The 14455-nt window shown below is 36.6% G+C and overlaps 1 protein-coding gene across 10 annotated transcripts in view; it reads right to left on the minus strand.

The window, feature by feature from the left end:
- EYA1 (EYA transcriptional coactivator and phosphatase 1) overlaps nucleotides 1-14455 on the minus strand; it is a 145154-nt gene that overhangs the window by 41991 nt on the left and 88708 nt on the right. For all 10 annotated transcript variants that reach the window (XM_041412701.1, XM_041412700.1, XM_041412699.1 and 7 more), the window contains 3 exons: nucleotides 14177-14363; nucleotides 3076-3215; nucleotides 1751-1834 (listed from right to left, as the gene is read on the minus strand). In XM_041412701.1, coding sequence (XP_041268635.1) covers nucleotides 1751-1834; nucleotides 3076-3215; nucleotides 14177-14363 — 411 coding nt within the window. The remainder of the gene's footprint in view (nucleotides 1-1750; nucleotides 1835-3075; nucleotides 3216-14176; nucleotides 14364-14455) is intronic.

Genomic DNA, 14455 nt, shown 5'->3' on the forward strand with positions numbered 1-14455 from the left:
CATCAACAGTTGGCTGTCATTTAGCAATGCAGGAATATTGTGCCAGATGCCATGAAACCAGAGCCAGCTGGGCAAAAGCTACTTCTTATGTAAACAGTGCCAACAGTGATGGAGCTGCAAGCAGGAGTCAGCCCCCTCCCTGCAGCGTACGTATTTATATCTCTTTGCAACTGAATCCCAGCCACTTTCCTCAACTTCAGCCACCCAGCAATAAAGTGTTTATGTTCAGGTCCTAATTAATGAATCCACTACAGGGAACTAGTAACAAATGGAAAAAATATGCTCACATTAGTACTTCCATGGCAGAGACTAATTAATTAGGCTTTTCCAGTGCTACTCTGCTGGCCAAAAGCCAGTGGTGAGATTCTGTTGTCACTGAGCTTTCCTGCAAGCACTTGGACTTGTTCTCCTCATTCTGAACCAAATTGTAATAGATTTTGGGGTACCACACAAAAGCTGGTTTAATTTGAAAAATGGAAAACAACTTTTGGTAAATATTTAATACTCTTCTATAAGTGCTTTTGTCCACACATATCCAGACAATAATTGTTGAAACATTTAAGTTCTAGTTTCTTTTTATTATCTAAATATAAACTAACAACACCTAGGAAACCAAGGCTGCTGAATTAACTGAACATAAACTAACAACACCTAGGAAACCAAGGCTGCTGAATTAACTTGCTTTACTGACATATAATGAAAAAACCTAATTATATTCCTCAAACAGATACATTGTTTTTACAGTAAACATTTCTGCAAACAAACCTTACCTGAACAAGTAAGAAAGGTTGCAAAGTAGTACTGCTTTAGATTTTTATAGATATTATAGCAAAAATCTATTGAGACCTGACCCAGGCACGGACTGAACTGGAGGTAGCTTTGCCCTTCACTCAGCTGGGTGTAGGGTAAAACCTTTTAGTGCTAAATAGAAGCTCTACAAGAACACAGAGGCATTACATGAAGCCAGACAAAACTATGTAGTTGTTCTTTACGCATAGAAGTTTTTGAGGTTAACAAAAAATCACATTCCAGTTATAACTCACAGGAGGTGAACATAAAAGTCTGTAACAGATTTTAGCACAAGCTGTTAGCTTTCAAATATAATCCCAGCAAAAAGAAGTTTGATCTCATAAGGACATTCCATTCATAAACTGTTCTTATTCACCTAAAATCATGTTTCTCTTCTGAGAATTACCAAGGAAATCTGCTGTCTGTAGACATATTCATCAGTTCAGTTATGATTTATAGACTGTGCATAATATAAAGATTTGACTCATAAGCAGACTTTTAAAAACATCAGTCAATATTTAGATTTTTAAAAAATCAAAGGCAAAAAATTTTAGACTAATCTGGCCATGTCCAAAAGAATTCCTCCTCTTTCCCTCTCAATACAGAGCACAGCCAATCCATCATAGCAATCATTCCTGGAAGTTCTTCACTCTCTGAGGGGATGCAGATCTTTGCAGATTTTGATGATATCAACAGGTTTCAGACAACCTGTATCTACAAACCAAACCTCAAATGGTCAAAGTACTAACTTTGAGTATCCCAACATTATTTAAATATGTAGTGAATACAAGAGCTGAGCAACTGCAAATCATGGACATGTGAAACAGCTTGGTATTTTTTTGTCTTGTAAGGCCAGTACCAGTTTGCCTCTAAATATCAATTAATGTTCTGGTACTCCTTGTGTATCAACCATAAACCAGCAAATATTACAGAAAATTTTCATCAGTTTCTTGACACTTACCCTTCCATATCTGTTAGCATAGGACCCTGTAAGCAAGGAATGGAAAATGATGATTGTCTCATCCAAATCCCAAATGAATACTCTCTGTAAAAAGAGAATCAAATCAATGTGTTCCTTTGTGAAGCTAATACTTGAAATGGAAAGTTAAAATTTGAATCAGTAAGCACACAAATGGGAAAATTGTACTGATATGGTTGCATATTAAAACCATAGCTTCCCTGCCAATTATTTTCAATAGTAACAAGTTGGTTTTTTTTTTCCAGGGTAGGGTAATACAATCTGTTAGCTTTTTACTATAATTGCTATTATATCAAATCCTTCTATTAGAACAGAATTATAGTATAGTCAAATATACACAGAAAATGAGACTGTACAATGTAATTTTTGAAGCTTGATGTCAGATAGAAACTATCTCTAAGAAATAAACAAAGAGAAGCATCTGAAAAGTAAATATTCAGGGTTAGAATTCCGTATTTCTGCAAGTCTTACAAGACAAAAGTCTTACAAAAATTCATGTAAGTGCCCTTGAAAATTACCTCTAAAACCAAAACAAAGCAGATTGCTGCTAAGCACTTTATTTCCCTTATGTTAATTTTAATGCATTTTAGGCATCTGAAGAACAAAAACTACGAACTTGGATGATGTATGTATAAAACTTATGGCATCAGAAAATAATTCTTTTGCTTAGAGACAATGGAAAATACGTGTTTTAAATTTGTCCTCTGACCACACAAAAAATGGTAAGTTAATGAAAAATAAAGTGTACAAATACAAACATTTTAAATCCTGGTGAGATTGTATTTCCCATGATGACAAATGGGGTAAGCTTCTGCAAAGGAAAAGTAATGCACTGTGGACACTTATAGCTGTGGTGTGTCACTGGAGATGTGTTCTCAACATAAACCCTGGGCCACTGCGAGGAATGTGAACAGAGCATGAGAGAACAAACCCCACTATTGTGCTACAAGTGTCTCCTGTCCAAATGAAAACCTTTCTTTGCCTTGGGAAAAGATTGCTCCTTCTCTTTCTTTCTTTTTTTTTTTTCCCCTTTTGGTTTCTTTTGGTTTGTTTGTTTGTTTGCTTTGTTTAATCAAAAGGAGAAAGAAACACCCAGTATTTTTCCAAGGAAGTAGAAGCTCTTCCTGAAGAACGTTTTTTAGAAGAAAAATCCTATTTTCTATGAAAATACTGTTAGGAAAAAGGAAGTTTCAATGCCACTTTATTTTAGACGTGTAAATAACACTTCTTTGTGTTAATAAAAATAATGAGAAAATAAAATAAAAAAAAAGTTCTGTAACAGGCCAAAGACATTTAATACATAGTACCTCCAGATCAGAGTCAGGTGGTGGTGAAGGATTATTGTTTCTTCTGCCACGTCCACGTGATTTCCCATCTGAGCTACGACGCAATCTATCTGAATCTGAGTCTTTAATGGGGGTTGATGGGCTGTGGATTGTACTGTACTCTGCCGTGGTAAAGAGAGAAAGAACACTTTTACCCTTCAGTTCAATGTTCAAAATGTTCAACTTACTCGCTCACATCAAACCCAGTCTCAACTAAAATAATTAAATATAAAATGGTAAGTGGTCATATTGATTCATAAATTAATTCAATCTAGCTCAAATTATATGTAGAAAGAGTGATAAATTATTTCAGTAAACGCCTATAAAAGACTTAGTAGAAAAAAACTTCATCGCTTCATTCCTTCGATTATGACAAGATTAAGCAAACAATTTTAAGGGATACCAGTTTTTCATAAAACAACATTAATTTAACTCTAGCTTTTCAAACTTAAATACCTTAAATTATTTAAAATAACTGTCATGGTGACAGGTAAGAAAAATCCAACCAGGTGTGAAAAAAACCCAGACATATATAAATTGAAAAATTTTCCAAATTGCCTGGTTGGAGACTCTTTTAGATTGCTACATTTGAGCCAGAAGAATAGAATTATTCCAAAATATAGCATAAACCAGAATATTTCTTTTCCCTCAGTAATTTAAATTAATTAAGTGTTAAATAAGCATCAGCTATGAAGATGGTATTTCTAGTATTTTTCAAAGGCCTAATAAACACTGAACATTTCCAATGAGCACCTTCAAGACAGAATACAAATCTTCACAAACAGTATTACATGCTAATTATTATGCTGTAGCCACATTTATTTATAAGAATATTTACTGTTACTGAACAGGTGCAAAAAGAATGACGATTCATGTAGTTAAGAATAGCAGAGTTTTTCTGAAAACATGACAGTTTGAAGAGATTTTGCTACTTTTAACCTCCACAGACTCTATCATAGTGAATGCTTGCACATTAACAAAGCAAACACTGAGCATCTCTTTTCCTTCTCATTAATTTAATTAGCAGTACCATAGTCTTTAGAAATGCAACAATACATTTTTAAATCTCTTTTGAAAACTTCCTTTCATAGTCTGAATTTCACAAATATTTTTATTTTGTTAGTTACCATGTTTTCTTTTGTTTTTCCTAAAAATACTACTTTAGTGAAGGCAGTTGCAATTTTTATGTTTCTCAACTTTACTGCTCAGTTAATATTAACTACTTTTTAGAGTTCAGTAGATACAAAATTTTTTGTTTGAATCTGCCTAGACCATGGCATTCCAGCTTGAACAGACAGGTATACTCCTCACACAAGGGATTCTCTCTCCTAGGCAAACATCCTGTTGAGGTCAAAGGTTAAATTAAGGAGGAGACTCTGGACATCTGTGTAGCACCACATATGCACAGTTACTCAAAATAATAACAGTTACTTGTGCTGAATGAAAGGAAAAGGTCTTGAAATTCTCATGCTCAGCCTTCAAATCTACACTTATTGAGAATTTGCACAGCTTACATATTTCACATTACATATTTACCTAAATATTTCAGACTACATCAAACAAAGCAGAACAAGTTAAGATGTAACTCAAATTTAAGCACAGAACCTTCTGAAGATATCTGACCTATACTAAAAGAGTGATTCTCTATGTGTCAAATAACAACAATTATCCAGCCACATCTATCTATACATCCCAATAATATATATCTTTTCCTATGACAATTCACACCTTAGAATACTTGTTTAAAGTATTTAAAATTTGAATGCTGACTGCTCTTTCATCTACTGTACTGAACCATAAAGAAAAGAAATTGTAACAAACAGTACAAATTTTCCCAGTAAATTTTTCTGCTATACATTATTTTGATTGTTAAAATATTTAATAAAAAGAAAAGAGAAAGAAAATTGTGCACAAAAGCCTTGAAATTAATTATAAGCTCATAAAATAAACAGACCAGAATTTCTTCAACAGATATACTGGCCAATGATGTCCTAAATATGTACTTCAAAACTTAGATGTAATGAAAAATTGCATTTTCTATTGAATAATTTAAATTACTGCTCCTTTTGCTCTCTGACACTGTTTTTAGGAGAGTGGCTTTAGTTCCCAGTTTTAGAAATTTTTCCTACAGACATGCTATGCCTAAAAGTTTAAACTTTCTGGAGTAATACTAAAACAAGTAAGGAACAGGTAAGATGGAAAGAGTGTAAACAAAACTCCATGACAAATAAACAAACAAGCAAACCTAAATGAGTGAGGAGAGAGATCAGAGCATGGTGGGGGCAGGGAAGAAAATCTGTCTGTAAGAGGCATCCAGCTCTCCATTTTTGCAAACACCTTTCACTTATAAATACTTTATTCAAAATTTCAAACACAGGGCTACAAGTTTGGGTGGAGGCTCACTTCCATTTCCCCTTCACAGGTAATGTGTCTGGATCTCACCTGACAGAAAGACTCCCAACCCTGCCTCAGGACCCTTCTCGGGACCACTGTACTTCCATCATTCCCAAGAAAGATTTGTCTGTCCTGCTCTGATGGATCTCTCCAGGAAATCTCTGCTGCTTGGACAGCTGTGTCACCAGAACATACAACTTCAGCATTCGTTACAGCAGTAAAAGTTTAATCTTTGAAAGTGGGGGAAAAATTATTCCCTCTATTGTATCTGCATGCATTTGAAGACTGTTCAGAGATCCCCTTTGTTGTTAGATTAACCCTTCCCTGTCAATCTTCTTTGCTAGGCTCTGATTCTCATTCTCTACAGTCTCACCAAACTGGACAAAGTAATGCAAAGCAAAGTCAAGCAAAGCTTGACTTCCTGAATGTTCTGCAGGCTACCCTCCCCTGCTCACCAACTGGCCAGAAAAAATTTGCATGTTCTACAGTATTTCCATAAATATTAGATTGGGCATTCCTAGATCACCCTCTGAGGAAGAAGTGACATTGAACTGATTGTTTCTCAAAGACTTGGACAAACTTTGCACATGATTGAACAAGCAAAATTGCTAATACCTGCAGCTTCTGAGCCTGCCCAGGAGATCAGTGTTACAAACAGCGTGACAGATGGCATCAACCAGTGGGGGAAAACATGACATTGTGTGCAGGAAACTTGTTCCATGTATATAAAGGGAAGCCTCTGTGTGCATGGCTGTGTCACCAGCTCAGTGTCCAATGGTCACTCTCAGGGCCTCATAAGGAAACACAGTTAAAGAATTCAGTGTCCACCTGAGACCTGAGCCTCAACAAGCCCAGCCCTGACAAATTCTGGAGAAAGAAAAACAACAGTGGCTGAGGGTACTCTGTGTGCCACTAATATCTGGAGTACTGAGAGCAGTCTGCAGGGAAAGGTAGAGCCTGGAAGAAGCTGCCAACATTCCCTGTCCCACATTTGTGCAGTTCATCATTCCTGCCTAAATGTATACCTCACACCTGCTCCTATTCAGATCACGTCTCCATTTTTTGAGTTCTCTTCCCGTCTCCAAAGTGCCTCACAGCCCCTCTCAGCATGGTGTCATCTACATATTTAATAGGCAAACACATTCTGTTCCGTCACATAATGATTAATGAAAATGTGCTCTGGTGCTAGGCCCAAGGCAGACACTGAGGAATGCTGCTGTAGCCATCCCTCTGTTTTAACAGTGAGCTCTCATTGACTTCTCTCTGGACATGATTTCCTAAACAGCTTTTTATTCTTCTGCTGTAATTCCTGCCAAACTGCCTTAGCCTAACTTGCTTTTAAAATTGCTAAGTGAAAACATTTAACTGTCAACGTCATCAAAAGACTTGCTGAAGTCAATTTACATAGCCACAAATCAAGTTATCACTACACTCATTACCTTATAATCATTGCTAAGAGAAGATTAAATTGTTCAACTTCAGCTGACTTCATGGTATCAGACATACTTTAATACTAGCCAAGTGAAATGATGATTTTTCTAAAGCACTGAATTCAATTTTATCCTGTCCTTGAGCATCACAAACCCAAGTAAGTACAGGAGAAAACTCTGCCCTCCACATAACCATGGGCAGAGAAGAGGGTGAGGATCAGACCCATTGCCTGTCCAACACAAAAGCAAGATCGCCAAAGGGAGCTGGCAGCAGCCTGGCTAAATACAAGGAGTCCAGACAAAAGCTACGAGATTTGTACACATTTTGCTAAAAAAAAAAACAAACAAAACATGCCAGCCTCCCAGAATATTACATGGGTTCAAGAGGGGCCTGAAAACATCCCTGGAAGTGAAATATTCAGGGGTGCTACAGCTGCACCACATTAGCAAGTTAGACCTGTGGGATCAGGCAAGTGGTGGCAACTACATCAGGCTGCACTGGCTGTTTCTGAGAGGTTATTTCAGTGCAAGTGCATTCTGATCTAATCTTCTGGGCACCCTCAGAAGGGGCTGGAGCAATGAGGAGCTGTTCTGGAGGACACCTTCCAGGTTAGCTTTGACTGGAAGGACTCTGCTTGAGTGCCCTAGGACTGCCCTGCTGAGCCAAAGCTTCACACCGAAAAAGACCCTACTCAAAATTAAAATGCTAATGCAGGCACACCCTAAACACACAAACAATAGCAGGTCTGGAAATCACCTGAGACAAAAATATCTGGGATCTGGAAAGATGCTTAGGGCAAATCTTACACAAGCCTGGCCTGTCCTTGATGCTCCTGAGGTGCCTGCTGGTGGCCCCTGCAGCAGGCAGGGTACAGCCTGGCTGATCCAGCACTCCAGGCTGCCAGTGCAGTGGCTCTGTGTTGCAATGCTTTCACAAATTTGTATTAATAGCAACAGTTAATACAAATTTGTATTAATAGCAACTGTAGCAACAGTTATTCTTCTGCATCCATGGACGTACACATCATTTTAGATCTCCCTGCTATACCAACTCTTTGTGCTTTGCTCCAGGCAGACACTAAATGTTATAGCTTACTTCTGCTTCACCTTCTTCGGAACCTTGGATAAGTGTAAAAGACCCACTCTTGACTCCTACAGTCAGTCAGAAAAAAACATTTTAAGCCCAGATTCTATAAATATCTTGTTTTCCAGGTGTGACTGGTACTCCCCTGCTTCTGACCTGGTAGCAACCCCTGTAGCACACAATGACATCAAGCCTGACAAAAACATAACTATGAGGAATTAAATGTGTTTACATTCTTAACTAAAATACATGGACCATACTGTATCAGACTTTCCTCTATGCTTCAAGGCACCACAACACTGCAACTTGACATAAGAGTTCATCAGCTTATACTTCCCTTTATACATCACTCTGGGCAGTGTTGATGGTTTTGTCACACAGGACAATTTTCCATCACATCAAAAACAAAAACACCTTGATTATTTATGAACAGACGGCTGCAGAGACAGCATTTGCAACACCATATTCTGTAATTCATTTCTGCTTGTTATGAAAATCCCCCCATAGTAATTGCTGCATTTTCTTACTGTTGATTTTGATGTACAGCAATAGTGTTCAATGACAAATCTGGGGAAAACTAGCTATGCCAGAAAGCCAAAAATCAAGTGTGTCTCTAGGTAAATCCAGCTGGTGTGTGGGTGTAAAGCTTTTGCTGTTGACAAAGGCATTGCAAATTTTATCAGACTTTTTCCCTACTACACTAAAAGGTTATGCAAAAAAGAGTAAACGTACATTATCAAAGTAATCATATCTCATGTCACAATGTAAATTACATGGATAAGGTGGGTCCAGGGGAGTTAGTACAGTCAAATGTCTCTACGAGTAGCTATGTACAAAAAATTTTCCATTTACATTGTGCCCAGATAAATGGCTTCCCCTTAAATCTTATACTTCATTTTGCCAGTGTTATTTCAACTCCTGTGTACCAGAACAAAAATACAAGATTCAAGTAATTTGAATATGTCAGTCTCACACTATGATTTTCTTACTTTTGCATAAGTTGCCTTTTGCATAAATACAACTAAACACAAATTCCATGAGCACCTATACAAACTCCTACTTGCATACAACTGGACCAGGATTAAACAATGCAGCAGAATCAAGTGTATTTGTGGATGTTCTTTTTTTACTTCTCTATAAAACATAATACTGTATTAGTAGTAAGTAAAAGCACTAAGTAAATATTGCAAGAAATACAATAGTGCCTGCTGGCAGGATCACAGAAGTATATCTCTAGTGCTGTTTTGACAAAATGTCAAAATCTTCGCTTGAAAAACAAATTTAATATTTGTATATTCAGAATTAAGAGCATGCTATTATAAACTTGACAGAAGCTCTCAACAGTCTGTTAAAAATAGTGGCAAAAATGACTATTTATTTCAAAGCCTGGTTGAGGTTTTGATTTAGGATTGCATATTTAAAATAATGACAAAATATCATATATAACAGTATTTATAAACTATTTATGACCACAACTGACAGTGGTCCAGATTTTTGTGCTCCAACGTTCTTTATTGAAGAAAAAAGATGAAGCAATGCATAATGGGCTAGTAGTACCTGAATCCTTTCTAGTTATTACTTGCTTACTCATTAGTTCAGTTTTCAAACAATTTTAAATCATTGTTACTTTTAATCCCACCAAAACCAAAGATAAGCATCTCAGGAGAACAACCAGTACTGCACTTTGCCATTCATCATTGCATCCAATTTAATTTCTGTTTCTACAGAATTTTCTGTGATTTTCCTTCCTTGTATAATGTATCCTCTAGATTTATTCTTCATTTATATTTATGAAAAAGAACAAACATTAGAATACCAGAAATGTACTGCAAATATAGCTGCATTTCTTTCCATATAAGAAAGAAAAGTTGTCTACATAAACTATTTTCCCTCTTCCATTTTTCTGTCTCTAATTTATTGTTATGAAACACGATAAGAAGAAACTGTAAAAGTGGCTTTCCCTTTTGCAATACTAAAGATGATGTAGTACTCAAGGAAAAAGAAGTTTAGTCTTTGAGAGCAAAATAGTGGCCCATGGCTGAGACCAAGTTTTGCTGACTGGCACAGCCTTTGTGAGGTTTTTAAACTGCATTGTGAAGTATGTGAGTAATATGAAAAAAAACCCCAAACCTTCCAGTAATATATTAAACACACTTATTACAGAAACCAAGAAAAATGAAAGAGATTGAATCTCAAGAACAATGCAAGCCTCTCTTGTGAGAAACACTGTTTAATAAATTATAAATACATCATTACAGAGCATAAATTCAGCCTTCCTGACTGGATGAAAAAAAAATTGCACAAATCAAGAACTTTTTATTACCAGTTGTGATGACGGAGTTGAAATATTGCAAGAAAAAACGATTATGTCTGTAGCAAAGGTAGTTTTTTCTATATTAACTCCTAGAAATAATGTTATGAATGTTGCACTAAGAATTTTTGAGGATCAGGGTAGGCAAAGTGGATGGGGGCATAACTCCATCTCTCCAGGGTAAGTTTCAACATTGGCAAACAGCTGGAAACTAAGTAAGAAAGCATAAAAAGGACAGACATCCACACAGCACTAATTTATCCCCAGTCTCCAGTGATCTTGTGCATCAAGAATTTCTTGTTGTCTCTGTAAATTTAATATTTGAGCTTGTCGAAGTTATGCTTGAACTGGCATAAACTTTTTGCATCCACAACATCCTGCAGCAAAGAGCCACACAGCTTAGCTACATGCAACATAAAGAAATACTGCTTTTGTTCGCTCTCAACCTATTTAAATGAATTTAAATATTGGAAGGGAGAACAAATATTTGCTCCTTTATCTACTACTATTCTCTTTTATAATTTTGATTCTTATTACTTCTCTTACACACTACAGCTTAGACAAAAAAATCAGCAACTTTCTGATTACATCACTAAGAAAAATACAGGCTTTTGTTCACAAGAAAATAACATTAATTTGTATATCTGATTTATGGATACAAAGACTATAAACATATGGGCAATGAATTATTTTATCCTGACTATGGTACAAGAAAGTTTCAAATCCTGAAAGCAAAGAGAAAGAAGAAACACTGAGCATGGAAAATCTCAGGTTTTTCTGCAAGAATCTCTGCATGTTCTGGATTGCATGGCAAAAACTTTCAAATTTAACTAGTAGCTGAGGAAAATCATAAAAGGATTATTTTATATTTGGACAAGGAATGAAACATATTTCAAGTGAAATTATCTGAGATTTCTGAGTCGGCAAAACTCTACTAAAAATGTCACAAGGGCACATAATTACTTTCTCCCTTTCACATTTTTCTTAGCAGACTCTTCTGTTTCACTTATTGGCCCAAATTCATAGAAACCACCTATGTCTGTCAAATTATTTTGGTGCCTCTGTAAAGTCTGAAGGCTGTTCTGTGCTTGTCCTGGCATAGTTCATAACCACACAGATTACATGGGTTTTTTTAATATAGAAGATGTCTAAGGATAGACAGCTGCAATTCAGCAGCTGGAGCCCATCCTACAAAATGTGATGGCTCTGCACTGCTCCCCACCATCTCTCATATGAAGCATTCCAGTTGTGGTAAAGAATCAGCAGCCTAACTTAAGCAGATGTGGCAAAACAGCCGCAGAAATTTTACTAACTGTAACAGAAATTTGTTTATTTTGCTCTTTTGTTCTGTGTTTTGGACTCAGCTATGAATTTCTTCTGTTGAATATGCCTTCCACTTGTCCCCACTCCACCAGCATTCCCTTCCTACATGTTGATCCCTCTTTTCTCTGGGCCCAGCCTTGCTTTGTCCTCCAAGGAGATTGTGTATGAGCTCAACGGAAGGTTAGCTACAAACCTCAACAAGAAAAAAAGTACAGCCATTTACACTGTCCAAGGAGAAATGGCAAGCACAGCACTGGATTCACTGATGGTTCCTTCCTTCCTTTCTACTAGCATTGAAGGTGAGGCAGCAGAAGTTCCTTGCCTAATTTCTCCTTAGAAATCAGCACTGGCACTTCAGCCACTTTAAACTGCTTTCATTCCAGTGCAGAGGCTGTGGCATCAGTTGTTCAATTGAACTCCAGTTGGAAGTGTTCACCTCTCTCCAGGCAATACAGAAGGAGCCTAAATGGGCTTGATCCTAACCTAACTGCATAAAGAAAAAAACTGCAAAAAGAAAAATGGAGAAATTTGGCCCTATACCTTCTGCTGATTGCAGCCACATTGATGGAGATGACTTTCATCAGCTCCTTCTAATAGAGTGGTCTTGGAGACCAGGTACTTTCCTACATGTGCCCCTGCCTCTGGTGGAGGCAGCCAGCCCATGATAACCCCATAGCTACATTAGGAGTTGTTATTTGCAAACTGCTGGAAGGAACTTTTTCAGAACTGTTAAATCAGTAACAATAATATCTTGGGAAAAGAAACTGAAGTCCCAGCAATGTCAGAGGAGGTGTGCACACATCTGAGACAGGGCTAAGCAAGCAGTGGTAGGGCATCCATGGATACAGCTTTCAATACATGAAAGCTTATATTTTCAATACATATACAACTTTCAATACATGAAATAACAAATTAGAAGAAGGATTAGGTGCAGAACTCATCCACAAGAAAGCTCACCAAATTCTTTCAAAGTTTTAGACAAAACTGTCATAACAAGAATATGGAAGATGTGAGGGAGAAAATAAAGACTTCTTAAAAAGGAACTGAGAAAAGTTCTGTTCAGGCTTATAAAGCATAGAAAACTATTTATATAGGAGGACAGTCTTTAAGTCACTAAGTTTGAGTGTGGGAAAAATATACCTCCTCTCTTCATATGCACATTTACTGTAGGTTTTAGGAAGTAAATACAATAGTAAAGATCAATGACTTTAGAGAAATACATGCAAAGACTTTGCAGAAGATCGTGACACAGATGATACAATGATTCAATTTTAGTATCTTGATAACAGCTAAAACTTGATCACCATAGGGTTTTGGGCTAAGAGGAACTTAACTGCTTCCAACTTAAAAAGAAAAGCAAACAAAATCATAAGAAAACAAAAGCAAAATATTTTTTAAAAGTGAAAAGCAGGATAATTTTGCAGACATCAATATGCATCCATATCTAAATGCCACAGACCCCAATAAGCACTCATATATTTAGAAAGATTCCTTTCTCCAATACAGTGCACACACATGACCTCATGTATATAAATGCACATGCCAGCTGTATTTTCTTCCCTACTTGCAGCACATGTCTCAAAAAAGACAGCACTGCATAACATTTTCTCCAGGTGCACACTCATGCAGAAAAGCAACAGAGGCCTAGCAAATTATAGTAAAATTTAGCATTGCACATAGAAGATCAGTCCCATCAAGTGCTACAAGTGAACTAAAATCAACATCATCCCAAAGAAGTCCAAAACAGAACCACCTGATACCACTGCCAAATCATAACTGCTTCTTCCTGCATTACTAAGAAACACATCTGCAACCTGGGACTTTCTCTCTGACAGACTTCGTACTTCTGCCATCTACTAATGACTGACATGCTTCATCTGTTAAAAAGATGGATTTTAGCTTTTTTTTTTTTTTAATAATGAGAAAAGTATTTTTCACCCCTCATTTCCAAAAACAGCTGGAGCAGTTTGGTATAAATGTTCAAAAAATATCTCAACTAGTAAAGGACTGCCAAATTCCACGAAGAAAGGTAAAATGACTGGGAAAAAGAATAAGCCACTGAAAATCTTTTCTTAAAATGGAAACACCTGTGCAATTTCAACTCTCCATTGCAAGCATTATTATGCCCTCTGAAATAAAGAACTCAAAAGGTTCTTTCAAGTAGACAGTTGGGTTATGGTTTGAAGGCCTCCTGATTTCAGTTTTATTTAAGAAAAATCAAAGGGGTTTATCTTAATGAATATAGAGCTTAAAAGCCCCAGGTTCTTGTTTACTGTAAAGACTTATACATACCTGCAATTTTTAACACACTTTACAAATAAATACAAATAACTTGTATTCTAGGCAAGCTTTAAAACTGTTACTGATCCTCTTTTTTTCTTTAGTCTATTTTCTGATAAAATCTGTCCGAGATATGCCACAGGCTCAGGATTAAGAAATAATAATAAAAAAAATCAACAACTACACAAAAAAAATCCAATTCAATCCCCTTTCAACTTACAAAAATGTTCCTCATAGGGACCATAAAATCCATGTAATTACCTGCTGCAGGATCTGTAACTGCTTGACTGGTGATGCCAGATGGTGGTTCTTGAAGCTGGTATGTTGCATTTGTGGAGGGTGTCGTAGGGCTGGTGTTGCTGTTTGTCATGTAATGTGAAGGGTATGGTGAGCTATTATAATACTGTGCATATTGGCCCTGGCCAAAACTGGGATAAGAGGGATATTCCTGCAAGACAAAAAACCAACTGAGCAGTCCATCAAAGTTTTGTTACTTTTTAGTATAAATTCCAAAATATAGCTACAAACACATGTCAGACT

This window comes from Onychostruthus taczanowskii, unplaced genomic scaffold (genome assembly GCF_017590055.1).
Source record: "Onychostruthus taczanowskii isolate IOZ18803 unplaced genomic scaffold, ASM1759005v1 scaffold4, whole genome shotgun sequence".
NCBI lineage: Eukaryota > Metazoa > Chordata > Aves > Passeriformes > Passeridae > Onychostruthus > Onychostruthus taczanowskii.